The following is a 21,934-nucleotide window of genomic DNA, read 5'->3' on the forward strand; positions in this document are numbered from 1 at the left end:
TAAGGGGACTAGAAAACTTTGTGAGGCTTTCCCTTGAAATAACTCACCAGTTTTCATATTAAGATGCATTTTAAAATATATACTGAGATAAACAGGAATACATTTTAAAGATCAAAAAGGCACAATTATAATAGAGTAGTTTTAAATGATAAATAAATGTGACATGAAAATAACCAAAGTTGTAATAGTTCTGCCTACCGAGTTAGGCAGCATACCTTAAGAAGAGGCTAGGAGAATGACTTTCACTTGATGCGATTTCCTCTAATGTTGAAAGTATTACTTAATTTATTACTTATCCACTCAACGGATATTTAATGAGTGCTTCCTATGTGTCAGGCATTGTTTTCTGGGGATACATTTTTCAAAGATATGTTCTCTTGTGGCACTTAAAATATAATGGGTGAGACAGAAATTAAACCGATCATTACACCGATAACTGGAACAACAACCGCAAAAAGCAGTTTGAAGAAGAATCAGAGGGTCCGTGGAGTTTATGGGAAGGAGAACCTAATCCAGCTGGGAGGAGCCAAAACAGCCTCCCTGACAAAGGGTCCTTCAGACTGAGACCCAAAGGGCAAGGAGTCAGCCTTGTGGAAGAGGAAGACTTACATCAGGAGAATGATCAGCATCGGTGAATCCCTGAGATAGAAGAGAGTTTGTTGTGTTCGGGGCATGAGCAGAGCAGTGAAGAACCCAGGCTAAAGCAGCTCCCTGAACCTCGAGAGTGGGGAGAGGTTAGCATCACCTGGACCCATGTTGAGTCTCCTCTGTCTGCCATATGATTAGACTTGGATGGCCAGAATAGAAGAAGACACAATTGGGGTGTTACCATAGCTGTCCAAGTGGTGGGCGCTTGGTCTGGGATGGTAGCAGCAGTGACGTTGAACAGCAGAAGACAGGTTTAAGATACCTTCTCGAGATAGAATCAATAGGAATGTGTGACAGATTGAGTATTAGGTGTGATGAGGAAGGAGAAGGAGTTCAAGGAGTCAAGAATCATGATGCATCAATAATTAATTATGGAGGAGGGATGGGGAACAGGATGAAAATGATTCCCCTTATCACCTCCTCTAGAGATACGAGTGGCTTGTCCCTAAAAAGCATCCAATTCAAGATTCCTTTCAAGAAGCCCCAGAGATCACCCTTTTGCATTCCTACCCCTGACACAGTAAATAGCTAACGTCTAATTCTCCTGTGTCATCTCTGTGCTACATTTGCAAACTCTGAATGAACTGTGACTATTCTACCATGATTTACACCCTTATTTGGCATGCCTCTGAGCTATAAAATTAAAAAATGACAGACTACTTCCATGGTCTATGGTTTCGCTCATCCTAGAATGAGTCATAAATCATTGTAGGAGCAGTTAGCAGACCATGGCTGTATGGCTCGGTATTTTTAGAGTGAAAGAGAAAATTCTAACTTAACTAACTCTCAATGAGAGGCTAAATTATCACACCAATAAAGGACCTGAGGCGCCCTCTGATGGCAAAATGATGCAATGCTCTGTAATGAACTATAAATTGGATTTCAAATCGAAATCAGTAAATTCATTAAAGAATTGTAAACAGTTTTGTGAAGGCTTTGTAATTTCCTAATGTTTGGCCATAAGTTTTGTCTCTTCTATGCTTTATTTAGACTGTGTTCCAAAAAGGCTGTTGTCTGTTGGTGGAGGTGTACTAGGGGTTTCTCCTTAATAGTTATTGCAGTGTTTCTTTTCTTAGGTCCCCTGCCATGGCTGGTGGATTATTTGCCATTGAACGAGACTTCTTCTTTGAACTGGGTCTGTATGATCCAGGTCTCCAGATTTGGGGTGGTGAAAACTTTGAGATCTCATATAAGGTAATATTTCATTTAAACAAATGTAGTTCTCTAAGTAGTTACTGACTTTTGTCACTTTTGGATAAGGCTGGTTTCTTTTGGGGAAAAAGCTGTTTAATGCATTTGTCTAAATTATAAAGAATGACTAACAAAAATGCATGCTTTGGTGAAAAATAGCTCAAAATGCAAACTCCAGACTTCTTACATATTTACATGGTTCATCTCACCATTGGATCCAGCAAACTTCAAAAACGAAAATACCAGGTGCCTGGGTGACTCAGTTAAGTGTCTGACTTGGTTTCAGCTCAGGTCATGATCTCAGGGTCCCAGGATCGAGTCCCATGTCAGGCCCCATGCTCAGCAGGGAGTCTACTAGAGGATTCCCTCTCTCCCTCTGCCCCTATTTAAAAAAAATAAAAATACCTCTCCTCCTCCCACTCCCCACCTTACCCTTTAGGCTTTCTGTACATTGAAGCCATTTGTTATAAAAGCCCTTTGGAGAATCTGCATGTATGGGGGCCACATTTGACCATCCACTGACACAGTTATCCTTTATCACATGATGATTCGGGATTGAAGCAGATCCCAGCTATGAATGTGCATCCTCAGACTGACATTGGAGCTGCTTTCCTGCAGTACCCACCCTGTTGTTAATGCTCCAACCCCTTCCTCCCATTGCCCAAAAGAAAGAATGAGAACTGTAATCACAGTTTGAATTAAACAGATACTTATTGTTTCTTGTGTTAAATGGCCAGATACAGAAGAAGAAGAATTCAGTCCTTGCTGTCAAGCAACGTAGGGTTCATAAGAAGAGATTAGAATTTTATTGAGATTCGTAATACGATAAGAAGGTAGTTGGCATTCAACTGGTGTGATTAAGAAACAGCATCATATTGGAGGTAGAATTTGAAGCCGACTAGAAAGGTGGGCATGCTATCGATAAGCAGAGATAAGGAGAGGGAAAGGAGACCTCAAAGCAAATAGAATGGGGAAAGGTACAAAGGTAGGAACATGAAGAACACATTCAGAGACAGTGAGGAACACAGTTTAGCAGACTCTGATGGCATGAGTAAGAAAGATATCCAAGAAGAGGAAATGGACAGGTACGTTAGGACTGTATGGATGAGAGCCTTTAATGCGGAGTCTAGAGATTTTTACTGAATTTGATAAGCAGTGGCAACCTATTGAAGACACTAAGCAAGGGACTAACATAACCCAAAGCTGCCCTTCAGCTAGAATAATCTCTGACTATAAATATAAGGATAGCTCTGAGTAGAGAGAAGCTGGAGGTGAAGAAGCCAGTTTGAATCACCCAGGTGGGAAATACATTAGCAGTGGAAATGGCGAATGCTATCAGGAATGAAGAATCTGTGTAACTTTGCAAGGTTACACTGGGAAGAGGGTATTTAAAGCTACAGATACACAAAAGGCACTTAGAAGCATAATAATACTGCATTTCCTGTTGCCTTGTTTGTTATTATATGAGTTTGAAAAAGGCCCTATTTTAAGATGTGTTTAGTTTATGAATTCCCCATGGACCCTGTATCTAATTTAGATTTTATATTCTATCTATAAGGCAAATTTTCAACTATAATTTATTTTGATCTTTGAAACAACTTCCACATATATTTTTCCTTGATAGATATGGCAGTGTGGTGGCAAATTACTGTTTGTCCCTTGCTCTCGTGTTGGACACATCTACCGTCTTGAGGGTTGGCAAGGGAATCCTCCACCCATTTATGTTGGGTCTTCTCCAACTCTAAAGGTGAGTTTTTGGATAAAAGGAGAGCAATCCCTATCAAAATACCATGAGCATTTCTCACAGAGCTGGAACAATCTTAAAATTTGTATGGAACCAGAAAAGACCCCAGATAGCCAAAGGAATGTTGAAAAAGAAAAGCAAACCTGGAGACATCACAGTTCTGGACTTCCTGCTGTATTACAAAGCTATGATCATCAAGACAGTGTGGTAATGGATAAAAGGAAAGAAGCCGAGGGAACTATGAACACCACATGTGCCACATTTATATACCACATGCCATGGTAGTCACTTAACTGTCAGCTTGCTGAATGGGATAAATCTTTTAAGCAGTCATGCCGGCTCTCCCTTTTAGCTTAAGCTGCACTTATTCATGAAACACCTTATGTTTTTGTTTTGGTTTGGTTTTATTTGAGGTATAGTTGATACATAATATTATGTATGTTATATTACTTAACAGGTATACAGTACACAAGTATTCAACATTTACATACATTATGAAGTGACCACCACAATAAATCTACCTACAATCTGTCACCATAAAATTGTTACAATATTAACTCTATTCCATATGCTGTGCATTGCTTCCCCTTCCCCTATGACACCCATCTGCCTATTCCTGTCCCCTCTTGCAACCATCAGTTTGTTCTCTGTATCTATGAATCCGTTTCTGTGTTGCTTTGTTTGTTTTGTCTTTTAGATTCCACATAGGAGTGAAATCATATGGTATTTGTCTTTCTCTCCCTTATTTCACTTAATGTAATACCACCCATGTTGTCCATCCAGGTCCATCTATTTCTCCCAATTGGCAAAATTTCATTCTTTTTTATATCTGAGTAATATTCCATTGTGTGTGTGTGTGTGTGTGTGTGTGTGTGTGTGTGTGTCTATATACCCCACAACTGTCTTATCTTTCAGTATTATCATTGGACACTTAGGTTGCTTCCATATCTTGGCTATTGTAAATTGTATTATAAATAGTGCTGCAATGAACAAAGGGGCACATACATCTTTTTGAATTAGTGTTTTTATACTCTGGATAAATACTCAGAAGTAGAATTGCTAGGTTGTACGGTAGTTCTATTTTTAATTTTTTTAGGAATCGCCATACTATTTTCCATAGTGACTGCACCAATTTGCATTTTCAGAAACAGTACAGGAGGGTTCCCTTTTCTTCATATTCTCACCAACACATGTTATTTCTTGCCTTTTTGACAATAGCCATTCTGATAACTGTGAGGTGATACCTCATTATAGTTTTAATTTGTGCTTCTCTGATGATTAGTAATGTTAAGTATCTTTTCATGTGTCTATTGGCCACCTGTATGTCTTTGGAGAAATGTCTATTCAGGTCATGTGCCCATTTTTTAATTGGGTTGTTTGTTTTTTAATGCAGTCATATGAGTTCTTTATATATTTTGGTATTAACCCCTGTTTGGTTGGATTATTTGCAACTATCCTCCTATTCAGTAGGATGCCTTTTCATTTTATTGACGGTTTTCTTCACTATACAAAAACTTTTTAGTTTAATGTAGCCTAATTACTTATTTTTCTTTTGTTGCACTTGCCTGGGGAGATAGACCCAAAAAAAAATGTTGTCCAAGAACTTCCTTCCTATATTTTCTTAGGAATTTTATGGTTTCAGGTTTTATATGTAAGCCTTAGTCCATTTTGAGTTTATTTTGTATATGGTATAAAAAAGCAGTCTAGTTTTATTCTTTTGCAAGTAGCTGTCCAGTTTTCCCACATTTTTTGAGGAAACCATCTTTTCCCCCTTTGCCTTCTTTAATAATTGACCATATAAGCCTAGGTTTATTTTTGGCCTATCTGTTCCATTGACATATGTATCTGTTTTTGTGCCAATACTATCCTGTTCTGTTTACTATAGCTTTGTAGTATAGTTTGAAAGCAGAGAGCATGAGACCTTCAGGTTTGTTCTTTCTCAAGATTACTTTGGTTATTCTGGATCTTTTGTGGTTCCACACAAATTTTTAGATTATTTGTTCTTGTTCTATAAAAAATACTATTGGTATTTTGATAGAGATTGTGCTGAATCTGTAAATTACTTTGGGTAGTATGACATCTTAACAATATTGATTCTTCCAATCCATAAGCTATACCATAAGAGTATGGTATATCTTTTCATTTATTTGTATTGTCTTCAATTTCTTTCATCAGTGTCTTATAGTTTTTGAGTATGGGTCTTTCACCACCTTAGTTAAATTTATTTCTAGATTTTTTTGATGCAATTATAAATGTTACTGTTCTTAATTTCTTTTTCTGATAGTTCATTATTAGTATATAGAGATACAACAGACATATATATATATTAGTTTTGTATACTACAACTTTACTGAATTCATTTATTCTAATAGCTTTTTGATAGAGTCTACAGGGTTTTCTATATAAAGTGTTGTCATGTCATCTGCAAATAGTGACAGCTTTACTTCTTCTTTCCCAATTTGGATACTCTTTATTTTTTTCTTGTTTGATTGCCATGGCTAGGACTTCCAACATTAAGTTGAATAAAAGTGACAGGAGTGGGAATCCTTGTCCCAGATCTTAGATGGAAATCTTTTGGCTTTTCATCATTGAGTATGATGTTGGCTTGTGGGCTTGTCGTATATGACCTCCATTATTTTGAAATATGTTCCCTCTATACTCATTTTATTGAGAATTTTTATCATAAATGGATGTTGAATTTCATCAAATGCTTTTTCTGTATCAATTGAGAAAATTATACAATATTTATCTTTCTTTTTATTAATGTGGTGTATCATGTTGACTAATTTGTGGATATTGAACTATCCTTGCATCCCTGGAATGAATCCCCCTTGATCATGGTGTATAAACCTTTCAGTGTATTGTTGAATTCAGCTTGCTGATATCTTGTTGAGGATTTTTGCTGATATCTATGTTCATCGGGGATCTTATTATTTTTTAAGAGTATTCATTGTATCCCATTCCAATTAAGATTTCTATATTGAATGTTCTCCATGAGAAGACATTTCAAGACAAAAAAAAACAAAAACAGGGTTCCCTGGGTGGTGCAGCGGTTTGGCACCTGCCTTTGGCCCAGGGCGTGATCCTGGAGACCCGGGATCGAATCCCACATCGGGCTCCCAGTGCATAGAGCCTGCTTCTCCCTCTGCCTGTGTCTCTGCCTCTCTCTCTCTCTCTCTCTCTGACTATCATAAATAAATAAAAATTTAAAAAAAATTAAAAAACAAAACAAAACAAAACTGCCACTCTGTGGGAAAGTAGTTAAAAGGAAAATATCGGCTTCTGTTACTTACACAAAGTAAAATATTATTTTTTTTGGTCTGAAAAGTTAATCATATTAGGAGTTTGTGTATTAAACAAAATCAGTTTTGAACAATGCTTGCAAAAGATTAATATCTTTTGTTCCTCAAACCAGGGGCAAACCAGAAAAGCTTCACACAGAGGCTAAATGTCCTACTGCTAGGGATATGAAGTCCTCTATTCCTGACTGAACAGCTTTAAGTTTCTTTAGTTGGGCTGCTTTCATAAATTCTAAGAGCATAGGAGTCTGATTCCATTCATTTTCTGGAACCCTTAACCAAGTCAAAAGCAGAAGTTTATTATTTGATGCAGGTACAACTCAGGACAGTTCCTTAAGGGGAAGTAGATAATAGAAGCAGAGATGGAAAGGCCTTAGGAATGAACACAGCTTCCTAACTAGCCAAATTGTCATAGAAATGGCCAAATGGAGCCCCAGCTACAAAAGGACATGAGATTAAAATATTCACAATAAAACCAAGAGCACCAAATTAACAACAGACCTGACTGGCATGGCAGGAAAAGAGTGCCCTTGGAGCTGGACTCATAATCACGAAGAATTCATGAAAAGTCACATTGATTCATGAAGGTTTGTGCTATAAGGAAAAGGAAAATCGTTGAGAGGGAAATCTTTATCCATTCTGAAAATTAACTGTACATATTGTAAAAACAACCCGATAAGTGTAACATTCAGTTTACACTTCATGAGTGCCTAGAGTGTGCCAGGCACTATTTTTCCCTCCAGCTCTAGTATCATCCACTTCAACCACTGTGTGCCAGTGGTTTACATTTATTTATCCAGCTCATCTGTCTTCTCTGAGCTTCCGACTTTGATGGGCAGTTGTCCCCTAGAATTAATCTTCTCAATGGCCCTCCAGCATGTCAAATTCAATGTAGTCAAAGCTGAACTTTGGAACTTCTTCTCAAAAGCAATATCTTTTCCTATATTCTGTTTGCCCATGAATGAACCTGAGGGGGTTGTAAGGGTAGTCTTCTCCCTTCCTGCCCCCCCCTCCCCCCTTACCAAGTCGTGAAGATTCTAGTTCATACATATCTCTGAAATCCATTCCTTTCTATGCTCTGTGCAGGTCCCCAAGTCTCTCCCACAGGTATTAAATAGCCTCCTACTTGGCTCTCTGCCATCGGATGCCACCCCTCCATTCCATCCTCTGCCCACTATCGACATCATTCCCCTGAAAATTAAACTGGTTGTCTGTAGCTGCTTAAAATCTTTTGAAGACTCTCAGCTAAAGGATAAAGTTAAAAATCCTTTAAAAAGAAGCATAATAGGGGCATCTGGGTGGCTCAGTGGTTGAGCGTCTACCTTCAGCTCAGGTCATGATCCTGGAGTCCTTGGATCGAGTCCCACATCAAACTCTCTGCAGGGAGCCTGCTTTTCTCCCTCTGCCTATGTCTCTGCCTCTCTCTGTGTGTCTCTCGTGAATAAATAAATATCTTTAAAAAATAAAGAAGCATAATAATGATAGCTAACACTTTTTGAGTGCTTAGTGTATATCAGACACTAAATGTTTCTTAATTTTCACAAAACACAACAAAGTAAATTGTGGAAAACTACTCCTAGGATTCCAAATGCACCATGATTTGTCATACTTCTTTTGGGTTTCTCTTTGCTCTTAATGCTATTCCCACATAATTAACCACTTCCTTTAAGACTGAATTGTCCCATGCCCCTGCATGGTGCCCCTCTGGCCCTCTCCATCCCAAATGCTTTAAATGTACCTTCTTTTTGTTGCTGTAACCTTATGTGTGTTCATTTAATTCTTGATGTTCATTAGTGTCTAGAAGACAGGGGCTGTGTCTAGTTTTGGATGAATTTGCAAAAATTAAAAATAGCTAGCAATAATATATGTGTTCTCAGGACACCTAGGTGGCTCAGCAGTTGGGCACATCTGCCTTCAGCTCGGTGTGATCCTGGAGTACTGGAATCAAGCCCCATATCAGGCTTCCTGCATGGAGCCTGCTTCTCCCTCTGCCTGTGTCTCTGCCTCTCTCTCTCTCTCTCTCTGTCTCTCATGAATAAATAAAATCTTAAAAAAAAAATATATATATATATATATATATGTATGTGTGTTCTTTTATGATACTACCACATAAAACTCTTCCATGGGCTTTTGCAACAGCATGCCCTTGTTCACCCATGTTCACTCTATGGTAGTTATAGCCTAGGAGAATTTTAATTTTCTACTCCTGCTGTAAAACAGGGATCAGCAACTATGGCCTGTGGACCAAATCCAGCCCTTTTCAGTAAAGTTATATTGGAGCACCACCCCACCCATTTGTTTGCATATCATGTTCAGCTACTTTCTCACTACAACAACAGAGCTGAATAGTTCCTTCAGAAACTGTGTAGCCCACTGTGCCAAAGATACTTACCCTCTGGTCTTTAATAGAGAAGATTGGCTAATGAACCATGTAGAAGACCAAGGGACTAGATTGAGGATGTACTAAATCTGTTATATTCGTGCTTGCATGCATTCATTCAGTTAAACCTTAGAAGATAGATCTATGTCAGTTATCACAATGTCAGCTTATTTTATTGCTTTTCCTTAAAGTACATCAACTGTGGAAAATATCCAACTAATTCTGGGTTATAGCAAAATGGTTCTACTATAGTTGGAACATGATCCAAAAAGCCACTTGCAAAAAAAATGTGTTTTATTCAACAGAGTTATTGTTTTTTTGTGATGGTTTTCGAAATGAGCCTTTTCCCCACACATTGCTGATAGTGCGGTTCTAATAGAAAGAGATTGTTGTAGGTGAGTGAGCATCAGTGTCCAGCCAGCCTCTCCTAAGCTCTTCCTGGGCTTCATCTTCTTCCTCTAGAAGCAGAATAGAACATGTGATCTTAGAATATATGATCTTAAGCTCAGTGATGTCACATTCTGTCCATCCCTTCTTGATGAACATGGATGACATTTTATCCTTAGCAATTGACGTGGTAGAGTCCTTAGCTCACTTGCATTTGTTTGATTAAATATCAGGTGCCTTTAATAGGAGTTTGTTACATGTTGGTCATATTTTGTGTGTCTAAGATGGGCTGTTTATGGCATTGCTGATAATTTTCTTTTTCATAATGATATTTTCTTTTTTACAGAATTATGTTAGAGTTGTAGAGGTTTGGTGGGATGAATATAAAGACTACTTCTATGCTAGTCGTCCTGAATCAAAGGCATTACCATATGGAGATATATCTGAGCTGAAAAAATTTCGAGAAGATCACAACTGCAAAAGTTTCAAATGGTTCATGGAAGAAATAGCTTATGATATAACTTCACACTACCCTCTACCTCCCAAAAATGTCGAATGGGGAGAAGTAAGTACCATCCGGTATTCAGATCTCAAAATGTGTGTGTTTTTAGAGGCTCAGTTTGGGTGAAGGCAGAAGGAGATTGGAAAATATGTGAGTGAAAGAGAATTCTTGGGGCAAAGTTTCTCTAAAAACTGTCTGGTAACCTACCCCACCTTTCTATTGGACCATTAACATCTCCCCTGATGTCCCAACCACTGTGTCCCCTGCTCTCAGCTTTCAGACTTCTGGCTCTCCATCGTAGAATGCTGTCCACTCCCTGCAGCTCCTATCCTTTCCCTGCCCCTTACTCCAACTCCCTTTTCCTAATTCTAATTTATCCTATTGCTCTCAATTTAGAGATATCAATTCTGAAAAGCCTTTCTTACTCTTCCCCACTCCATTAGAAAGATTGAGTTCTTGATCTTTCCATGGGTTCTCAGTAACACTCATGATTGCCTATCCCTCAGCCAGTCTCCATGCTTAACACCTGGTTCATGATTGTGTCCCAGTGGATTAATGCGGAGACCCCCATATACAGTAGGGACTCAAACAGTGCTTGTCAAGTGAATGAATGAATGAATGAATGAATGGTAACTGAGAAGAAGTAAAGTCAGGCCAAGGCATTGATTGGTGGTGTCATTTGTTTCTTCAGACTTGTTTTTATAACCTCATTTCTGATTTCATTCACCCATGAGCCTTATGCTGCTGCCTCATGGGCATATTAAACATGCCATGAACTTTCAAAACTAGGTACTGTTGCTTAATAATGTATTCAGCAACTAGTGGTCAAAGGCCTGCTATGTGCCAGTTGGTCTTCTACACATGAAACAAAACAAGCAGGTCCCTTTCATTAGGGGAAAGGTCTCTCTCCTTGGGTGAGTGGGGGAAAGAGACAACAACAGTGAAGACAAAGAAGGTAATGGTGGATGGTGGTAAGACCTACAAGGGAAATAAATGGGTGATGTTCAGGAGGATGCAGGGACAGATTAAGGAAAGCTTCTTTGAAGAGGTGACATTTAATCTGAGATCTGAATGACAAACCAGAGAGTCAGGAGAAAGTGTTCCAAGGAAAGAAAATGGTAAGGTTGGAGGCTCTGAGCCAAGAATGCTTTGCCTTTGGGATAATCAGAAGAGAGGAGATTAATGAGGAGGGAGGCTTTTATCCTATGGGTGTAGAAAGCCATGGAAGGGTTTTAAGCAGGTAACATAAGTTGATTTATGCTTTGCTTTTTAATTACCCTGTCATGAGAGCCTGGAGTAGAAACAAGGATGCCAGTTAGGAAACTAGTAGGGTAGTTCAGTGAGAAGCAGTGGTAGCTGAGACCAGGATTGTCAAAAATGGAACAGAGAGAAGCAGACAAATGAGATACATAATTCATCTAGAGGCAATCACTAATGGATGGGGATGTGAAGGATATGGGCCAATTTTGATTTTTGTGGGGTATTTTTTTTAGATTTTATTTATTTATTCATGAGAGACACAGAGAGAGGGAGGCAGAGACTTAGGTAGAGGGAGAGGCAGTCTTCATGCAGGGAGCCTGATGTGGGACTCCATCCTGGGACTCCAGGATCACACCCTGAGCCAAAGGCAGACACTCAACCGTTGAGCCACCCAGGCGTCCCACCAGTTCTGTTTTTTATTTGAGTAGCTGCTGAGGTGGCAGCCGAGATGGGGACGCTGGTAGAGGGGATAAGGGGGAAGCGTTGGGGAATGGCAAGTTCTTTACTGGTGTTCTGGTCGTATGAAGTGCCTGTGAGACACCCAGGGGCAGCTGTCAAGTAGTTATTAGACTAGGTGATATTGAAGCCCAGAGATGGAAGTACATTTGAATCCATCAGCAGGTAGATTGTTTCATGAAACTGAATGAACTCACTTAGGGAGAAAATATAGATAAAAGAAGACAGGATCTGTCCCTAAGGAATTCCAACATTTTGGGTTTGGAAATAAAAGAAGCCAACACTTAATGCTGTGCTCCTCTTGGTTTAATATCTTTCCCCCCACCCCTCATACTCTTACTTCACCTCTGTTTCTGTTATAGCAAGTTGTGTTTGACTCCTAACTAAACCATGAGCACCTGAAGTCCAGACCACATTTTGGTTATCTTTTAATCTCCAAGGACTCCTGATTAGTACAGTGCCATCTACATAAAGAGAATGAATCCTCTTGGTGATCTTGTTCAGTCTCATAGCCTTAAAACCGTCTTCATGCTGATGACTCTCAAATTTCTATCTCCAGCCCAAATCTCTCTCCCAGAGCCCACACAAGTGCATTCAACATGCTACTTGATGTCTCCACATGAATGCTAAACTGTTGTCCACTTTTTGGTTCTTTGTTCATTTTTGTAGATCAGAGGGCTTGAGACTGTTTACTGCATTGACAGCATGGGGAAGACAAATGGAGGCTTTGTTGAACTAGGACCCTGCCACAGGATGGGAGGCAATCAGGTGAATAACCACACTTCTATGTTTTCATAGTCTGCTGCATTGGGGCAGCCAGTCTTTATGATCACAGGATTTAGTATGCTTTTTAATTTGCTAATTCTGTCTGTAAAAAAAACTGACAGTGCTAAAGCATTTACTTAGATGAGGGAGATGATAGCAGTATTAGGTTTTCACATAAGCAATCCAAATCTAGAATTTGTATCTGACATAAGAGATTAGAATATAGTCCTATGTGAGTATATAAATAACCATGTATAGCCTAGCTTTCTAATAATTTTATTTGCAAGTACTCTTCAGTATTCCACATTTCCCACTAATAAGCTGGGATGTTACTGCCAGGAAGGCATATTTCACTAGTAATATTTTCTTATTTCCTTATGTGGGTATATTGTTCTTGTTTCTGATTAGGATTATGAAACCTCATCAGCATTGTTTCCACTTTTTCATCTGCTTACACTGTGGATACATAATAAATATGTGTTAATGACCCATTCTATATCTAAGAGGCTAAAGAACATAATCTTTTAATATTTTAAGTGTTAGCAGGAGTCTTCCCTAATATCAAAATGAATATAGTTTCTATCTTGGGACATAGAATTCTAAATATACAGAAAAATTATTTAAAAATAAGATAATCATTGAGTTTAATTATGAGTTAAGTTTTTAAAAAAAATAATGTATATAAGCAGAGAGAGTGCCTTGTTATTTTCTTTTTTTTTTTTTAATAGCTTTTTCGAATCAACGAAGCAAATCAACTCATGCAGTATGACCAGTGTTTAACAAAGGGGCCTGATGGATCAAAAATTATGATTACACACTGTAATCTAAATGAATTTAAGGAATGGCAGTACTTCAAGGTATTGTGCACTTCAAGTCCTGAAATAATATTGTTTGCTATTTCATTTTAATACCATCTACCATCTGGAATTTAGATGTATAAATCTGAAAACCTGCATTCAAAATGACTTGCATTTGCCTTTCATTTAGCCATTTGTTTCCCTGAGCACTGAGTGACTCCTTCTTTCCATAAAGAAACATCACTTTCATTCTCTGGTGCAAGGTTGTCATGTAATGAGGTCACAGAATATCAACCAAGACCCACTGCTAATTTCAGCAGCATGGGAAAACCTGTTCTGTGATGCAATTATCACCATTGTTCTAATATCAAAATCTGATTTTTTAAACCTAAATGAGTCATTCATTAAAGTAAAATTATTAAAAAGTTATATATATTACTGAAATTATATATGTATAAAAATTTTTATATATTGCATTTATATTTCATGTTGTCCAGCAGGTGGAGATAGAGACAAACAAATAACACTTAGAAGTCTGAGACTTCGCAACTTCTTTATTGCAACTGGGTAAATACTGCCTGTTGCTTGCTTTAAAGGTCATGTTTAGTTTTTCACTTGACATCAGCCACAGGAGCAGTTTTTCTCTTTTAGCTATGAATATTCAAAGTTCTTTGCCAAGTTGAAGATCCCAACATGTAAATGTATTTATGGATAATTTTCAGTGTCTAGACTTGACTAAATCAATTTATTGTGAGATGCAGAGTTGAGAAAGCTGCCCCAAACTGAAAGAACCTGGCAAACCTCAACTTTATTTTCTCATCTAGTAGTTGGTATCATACTGTGTCTGTCTTACAGATGTCTTACTTATTTGCAATGTAGTGATGTTATTATGACCCAGCTTTATGTTTTCAGTTATCATCATTCATAAGTACTTATTATGAAGTGGGAAGTATGTGTCAGTTGCTGATTTTTTTCTTATAACAACTTAGGAAGGAGAAGATTAACACAAACCCGGAAGAACAGAGCATTTATTTCCACAAAGAAAGATGAATAATTAACAATAAATGATGGCAGTCAGTGAGAACAGTATTAATAAAATAGTAAAAGAAGGCTATTGCAGACCAGAAACTATCATCCAGAGTAATTCAGTATATTTTAGATATTTCAAAGGCCACAGCATTGAATATACATTTGTGCCTCAGACATTACTAAATATTCCTTAGGGCCCGATGATGTGGTGGCTTAAAAAAGAAATCAAAGCACATCATACTCTAATGGCAGAGGGACACCTGGGTGGCTCAGCAGTTGAGCATCTGCCTTTGGCTCAGGGTGTGATCCTGGGGTCATGGGATTGAGTCCCGTATTAGGCTCCCTGCCAGAAGCCTACTTCTCCCTCTGCCTATGTCTCTCAAGAATTAATAAATAAAATCTGGGATCCCTGGGTGGCGCAGCGGTTTGGCGCCTGCCTTTGGCCCAGGGCGCGATCCTGGAGACCCGGGATCAAATCCCACGTCGGGCTCCCGGTGCATGGAGCCTGCTTATGTCTCTGCCTCTCTCTCTCTCTGTGTGACTATCATAAATAAATAAAAATTAAAAAAAAAAATAACAAAAAAGAAAGAAAACATTTAAAAATAAATAAATAAAATCTTTTTTAAAAAAATACTGTAATGGCAGGGCAGCCCTGGTGGCGCAGCAGTTTGGCGCCGCCTGCAGCCTGGGGTGTGATCCTGGAGACCCGGGATCGAGTCCCACATCGGGCTCCCTGCTTCTCCCTCTGTTTGTGTCTCTGCCCCTCTCTCTCTGTGTCTATGAATAAAAAAATAAAATCTTAAAAAAAATATTCTAATGGCAGAAAAGAAAAAACCACAGAAATGAAAATAAGCAACATGTCATAGGTTAACAAAAGAGAGATTAATAGGAGGAATTATTTAGGATGAGTTTCATAGAGGAAGTATCATTGTACCAAGTCTTGAGATATAAAAAGTCTTTTAATAAAGGATAAGTAAGAAAACTGGGTGAGCAAAGGCACGGAATGAAAGTGTGTAGAAAACTCTGGGAATCATGTTTAGTTTAGTCTCCCTAAATTGTAGTCCACCTGAAAGAACACTAGCTTCATTTTGTAAGTTTTGGAGAATGCATGACTTTTTTTGAGCAACACAGTGAAACAATGGATACTTTTAGGAAAATAACTCTGGGAACATTGTGAAGTATGGACTGATAAGCATATAGGTTCATTCAGCAGTTCTCAAACTTTGCAGTCTCTAGATTATCTCCACACTCTTGAAAATTATTGAGGACCCCCCCCAAAGATTTTATTTATCTAGGTCATAGCTAAAAATATTTTCTGAATGGAAATTAAGCCTGAGAAATTTTGTAAATATGTATTTATATGGTATTCTGTTTGTATCTGTATTAATTCATGTAAAAGCTACTACATGTTAATAACATGAATAACAAATTACTATTTTTCAAAAAAAAGAAGAATGGCATTGCTTTAGGATATTGTAAATCCCCTTAAATGTCTGGATTAATAGAAGATCACTGGATTTTCCTACTGCTTCTGCATTCAGTTTGATATGTTGTTTTAGTTAAAGTATATGAGAAAAACCTAGCCTCAAACATGCAGTTAGAAAAGAGAGGGTTAATAGCCTTTTCAGATAATTGTATTCTTTTTTGATGCTACTCCACAGCTAAATAAGTGGTAGTTTCTGAAAAGTTACTTGCAATGTAGAATCTGAAACTATATCAGTGAACATTTTGCCCTAAGTTACATTAAAATCCATTGGTCTGTCTAATGCTCTGAATGGGTCTCTTACCTATGTCTGCTTTTGTAACATCATGCATTGCTTGTTTGAAAAATATTGGCTCACTAAGTTATATAGATCTTCCAGATGTTGACACGTTTTATTATACAGTGTCAAAAAATTACAAATTTAACAACTGATTTCATGGTGACTCTGTCAAGTTCATGGTGGGTACAAGCTTTCTACAACTCTAATTTTGTGAAAAGTCAAATCCTATCAGTGGCAGCAAGTACTGTCAGGTTAGTGTTGCTGTTTTTAAGTGATAGGCTTACTTCATTTTCTAGAAAATGTCTACCCAGTCCCAAGTTTGAATAATCATGATTTGTCTAGAGTTATCCTTTCAAGTCAAAATGACATTACATGAGAAAAAGCACCTAATTGGACTCTCAGGTCAAACAAGGGTATATGTGCTTTCCTTTAAGAAAACCACTGTACCTCACTATACCAAAGTGTTTTATGCATACTATCCATTTCATCTCCGAATATTTTTTTTAAGATTTTATTTATTTATTCATGAGACACAGAGGTAGAGATATAGGCAGAGGGAGAAGCAGGCTTCCAGTAGGGAGCCCAGTGCAGGACTTGATCCCAGGACCCTGGGATCATGACCTGAACCAAAGGCAGATGCTCAACCACTAGCCACCCAGGCATCCCTCATCTCCAAATTTTTTTAAAAGTATATTCATGGGTAGAGGTGCCTGGGTAGCTCAGTTGGTTGAGCATCTGGCTCTTGGTTTCAGCTCAAGTCATGATCTCATAGGTCATGAGACCAAGCCCCACATTGAGCTCTGCACTCAGTGGTGAGTCTGCTTGAGATTCATTTCCTCTGCCTTTTCCCCTACTAATAAGTTTTACTGTTTCATCACAGACATCTTTAAGTAAAACTAGCATTTTAGCTGTGGCTGTATGGCCATGAATAATGAGACTCCTAGCACACGTATGTCACTGCTTGATTTATGCTCAGGGCCCAGCACTTCCACCTGCCATTTCTTTTGTACCATCAGTATAAACATCAGTGCAACGAAAAAGGCAAATGGGGTTATTATAAACATAGTTTTGACTTTACAAACTCAATCATAGTCTAAGGATTACAGTATGAGAAGCCCTGAGCTATACTGAAGATATCTACAACAGAGGATGAGGGCTAACCTAAGCCATATGCAATGGGCCTGGGGAGGTATAGATCGGAGACATTGCAAATATCAGTCCTCGGTGACTGCTACAATTTGAATGAGTGAAGGAAAGTGGAGCATGAAATGTCTCTGTCCTGAGGACTGGAAGGATGATTTGCCATTAACCAGGATGGGAATTGAAGAAGTAGGTTTGGAGGAGAAGACAGAATTGAAGTTTTGTATACCATTGAATCTGAGGTACCAGGTACCAGCGGTACATTATGATTTAACAATAAAGGGGCTTACAAGACTGACAATCAGGAAAAATCCAAAGTCTGAGGTATGTTTGGTTTAAGCCACCCGATTTGCTTGGATTATCTTCTTGGGAAAGCCAGGTAATGACTTCTAATGTCAGTGATACCAAAAAGAGTACAAATTTAAAATTCCTTTGTCCTTTGTTTTGCAGAGTCTGCACAGATTTACTCACATTCCTTCAGGAAAGTGCTTAGATCGCTCAGATGTCCTACATCAAGTGTTCATCTCCAATTGCGACTCCAGTAAAATGACTCAAAAGTGGGAAATGAACAACATCCATAGTGTTTAGAAAAAATAAAAGGAACCAATAACCTACCTACTGACACGTACATTTATACAGGACTGAAAATCGCCTGAAACCTGCTGCAACTATTATTAACTCTGTACAGCTCCGAACCCAGAACCTCCTGATCAGTTTGAAGGACGTTGATAAACTGTGATTTTACAATAACATTATCATCTGCAGTTACTGTTTACAAAACTGCTTTTACCTTAAACTTTGTAGATGTTTACATCTTTTTTTGTTTTAAGATGATGTTGGTAATTTGTGCATTTAGCTCTGTTTTATTTAGAATAGAGTTAAAAGCATTGTTGTCTTCTTTGGGATTACACTCAGGGGTCTGAAAGGCAGTTTGATTTTTTTTTTTTTTTAACACACTTGAAAAAAGGTTGGAGTAACCAGACTTTCATATATAACTTGGTGATTATCAACCTGTTGTGTCTTTATTTAATTTTACATCCTTATGAAGCACTGCCACAGGTTCTTAGCCAAGGTGGCCTTCCTTCACAGTCATGCTGCTTTTTTGAAAGGTGAATTTCAACACATTTAGTGCCTCTTTCATTTCTCAGTATATATTTCAAGAGCTTTTGATGAAATTTATAAGACAGTAATGATGGAATTGTCATCTGTATGAGGAATATTCTTACTTCTCAGAAACGAATTTATGTGCTACCATTTGCTCTGAAATTGAATGTTGTATGGCTTGAAAAAGAAAATACAGTATAGAACATCCAAGGCTATTTCATAGGGTTGAAGATTATATGGCATTAATTCCCTTACTTGTTGGCATTCCCAACACTGTTGATACTGACTCCTAAGATAGCAAAGGGGAACTATCAACTAGAGAAAAATTGTCCACTAGTATCTGGGATTTACTTTTCTCCAATATCTATCACTACAGAAAATTAATCCTTAATTTTGAAACCTTGAAGTGTGCAGGGGTAACAGAAACAATAAAACACCGCTGTAAACACATCAAAGGTTCATTCTGACCAAGGTAAGAATTCCCAAGCCCTTGTTAGATTAAGCCTTACAAAACTCCTGTGCATTATAACCTAAGCTGTGCAGCCTCTGAAGCCAAGAGTAAATGGGTGTTTCATGTATATCTTCATCCAAATGAAATTCCCTCTACATTTTTTAAATAAAAAAAGGCTATTTAAAAATATAGTTCATTAATAAATATGAACTTCTGTTAAGTTAGCTGTTAGTCCCCTAGTATTTCTTAATTTTTTTTTTTTAGGAAGCATATTTCTATTAGTATTTTTCCAGTGAAAAGAAGACTTGTCTGGATTTAAACACTTATTTAATAGTAGCTACTATAGGAAAACCAAATAGTGCAACTGGTCAATTCAATTTTAATCTAAATAAGTCTTTTGTTACCCAAAAGATTAAAATGCTACAGAGTACAAAAAAAAAAAAAAAAAAAAAAAAAGGAAAGAAAGAAAGAAAAAGGAAAAAAAACCTGATGAAGTGGGGAATGGCAAGTAAATTAAGCATTTTTGATCTTGTAATCATGATATCATTACAATGAAAGGAATTTCACAAACTACTGCCAGAGGGAACTGTTTCTAATTAAAGCTTAAAAAAGGAAAGAAAAAAAAAATCTACATTTGTTTAGAAGAAAAGCCTACAAATTTGTTTCTTCCAAGCTTAGCTCCTAAATTTGGAGAGTCAAACATCCTGAACAGTTTTATTTATGATTTTGAATTGTCAATTTATATTTTGCTACTGATCTGTGATCAACCATTTTAACTTTCATTCATCTCTAGGGATGTTTAAAAAGAATACATTTATATATGCTTATATAATTGCAAAATAAATCAACAATAAAAAGGAAACTAAGAGAATTGGTACTTTAATTACTTGTGTCTTTGCAAATAGGCTCCATTTTCCTTGTTGAATAGATTATAACTTGTTAACTATGCATAGGCCTAAGAAAGGTGGCACATAAACTGTGCATGTAAATTTTAAATGGGTATTTTGTGCAATTCGTTGATACTCTATGAAAATGATTCTATATTATTGAAATCAGAAACCTTACCAAACATGAAAAACATCAGAAGCTGCTGCCATATGACTATTTTCTACTGTAGCCTGCTTTGGAAATAATTCACATATCCTTGCTTTGTAAGTTAATAATATCACTATGCATTTCTACACATTTTATAAATTTGATTTATGCAGATTTTGATACACTGTATGTTTCTGTAGAAATTGTATAAAATTCAAATTTTATTAGGGATAATTTTGAGAAGTTTATGTATATCTTAATTCTGGGTTGCTTGTTTTTTAGGTGAGAAAAAATAAAATACTGTATTTTAATCCATGAATTTTTTTTCAGTACTCGTAATCATTTCTAAATTCAAACACTGCATGCTTGAAATAATTTGATTTTAATCTTTATAACACTAACATAATAGCTAAAATATCATATAGTTATATGTTGAATATATGCTTGAATATTAATTATAATTCTGCTTAAAATGTGCTTGGAAAACTTGGAGCTTACATATCGTAGGAAGGTAACATAACATAAAGGTTTATTTTTGCCTCTGGTTGCCTATGTATAGCAATTTTCTTTTTTAAAGTCACTTATTCAATTATAAAAAAACAACTCAGCAACATATCTTTTTTGGCAACGCATTCTTCTATAAAATTGCCCATTGAAAGCAAAAATTTCTTTAAGTCAAAACTCTTTACAATCTGACCAATCAAGTGAGTAGAGAGAAAGGAAACCTACCAAAAAAATAGAAGTAGGCCATAGGACCTTGTGGCACAGTATTCACCATCTCAAGAAAAGATATGGCCGCTAATGTTCCAATAAATGACAGTATTGATTTTAGAAACTTTCAGTTGACTTGGCTATTGTCACATCTTCTAATTCTCAGCTGCTATACCAAAGATCTGAAAAAGTCACATAGGACCAGACTGGAGTAAACGTCTCATCTGTTAAGACACAGTCTTATAGGTATCTTGGGATATATTTTATTTCAGGACAGATTCTAATAAAAAAAAAAAAATCCACTTATAATTCAATGGTAAGTACTTCATCTGAGCCAGGTAACTAGTAGGCCAGCCATTTAGGTATGTGAAAATTAATCTAGGTAAAAGCAGATTTAAAATATCAAGCACTATGAAAATGCCTATCATTCATTAGAATCAGTCAGTTGCAGGAAAATGGACAGAGAATGGTGTTTGTAGTGCACTATTTCCTGGAATTGAGATTAATGGAACGATGGATTCTAAACTAAATCCAATAATTGTTTTGCAATTGTTGACGATTTTGAAATGCCCCTAATTGAGCCCACATCCGAGCAGAGCTGGGATGGGGAGGACGCCTCATTTTCACAATAGAATGATGCTACAATCTGTTCACCTGAATAAATATAGTATGGTGGACTAGTCTGTGTCGAATCTCTGTTCCACTACAAATTACTCATGTAACCTTGGAAAGTTATTGAACCTTTGCACCTCAGTCTTCCCATTTGCAAACTGGGGAGAATAATTGTGCCTATTTTGTGGGATTTTGCTAATATTGTATGAATATATATAAAGTGTTTAGGATAGCTCCCAGCATATAGTCACAGTAATAAATATAGCTGTAATGATCTGGTTTCAAAGCCTTAAATTTTGTTTTTAATCAGAAGACAGGGACACTGCAAGCTCTATATAAAGGCTACATGTGTGTACCTATGTTTCATATGTGAGAGAACACTACCCACACTTTACGAATGAAGCTCAGAAGTTAAGCTGCTGCTTAAATTGGGGTAAAATGTTTATCCTTAAGGGAATAAATGATCTCTACTTCACATCACTTACATAGCATGTGTAAAATATAGTTTTTAGCAGTCTGATTTAACCCTTGGGTAGAACTAAGTGCATCTTGAAGAATGTTTAAGAAAATGTCTTTAAGTGGAATATCTCAGGTTTTTTATATGGGCAAATAAACTCCAATTTAATGTTTAAATGTACAAAGCAAAACTAAAACTTTTCG

The 21,934-nt window shown here is 37.1% G+C and overlaps 1 protein-coding gene across 6 annotated transcripts in view; it reads left to right on the forward strand.

The window, feature by feature from the left end:
• Window positions 1-20,270, forward strand: part of GALNT7 (polypeptide N-acetylgalactosaminyltransferase 7) — a 136,131-nt gene extending 115,861 nt beyond the window's left edge. For all 6 annotated transcript variants that reach the window (XM_025462862.3, XM_025462861.3, XM_049101069.1 and 3 more), the window contains 6 exons: window positions 1,725-1,842; window positions 3,464-3,586; window positions 9,996-10,214; window positions 12,537-12,635; window positions 13,361-13,489; window positions 17,812-20,270. In XM_025462862.3, coding sequence (XP_025318647.1) covers window positions 1,725-1,842; window positions 3,464-3,586; window positions 9,996-10,214; window positions 12,537-12,635; window positions 13,361-13,489; window positions 17,812-17,949 — 826 coding nt within the window. In that variant the 3' untranslated portion in view covers window positions 17,950-20,270. The remainder of the gene's footprint in view (window positions 1-1,724; window positions 1,843-3,463; window positions 3,587-9,995; window positions 10,215-12,536; window positions 12,636-13,360; window positions 13,490-17,811) is intronic.
• The last annotated feature ends 1,664 nt before the right edge of the window (window positions 20,271-21,934 follow it).

Source organism: Canis lupus, chromosome 25 (assembly GCF_003254725.2).
Source record: "Canis lupus dingo isolate Sandy chromosome 25, ASM325472v2, whole genome shotgun sequence".
Lineage (NCBI taxonomy): Eukaryota > Metazoa > Chordata > Mammalia > Carnivora > Canidae > Canis > Canis lupus.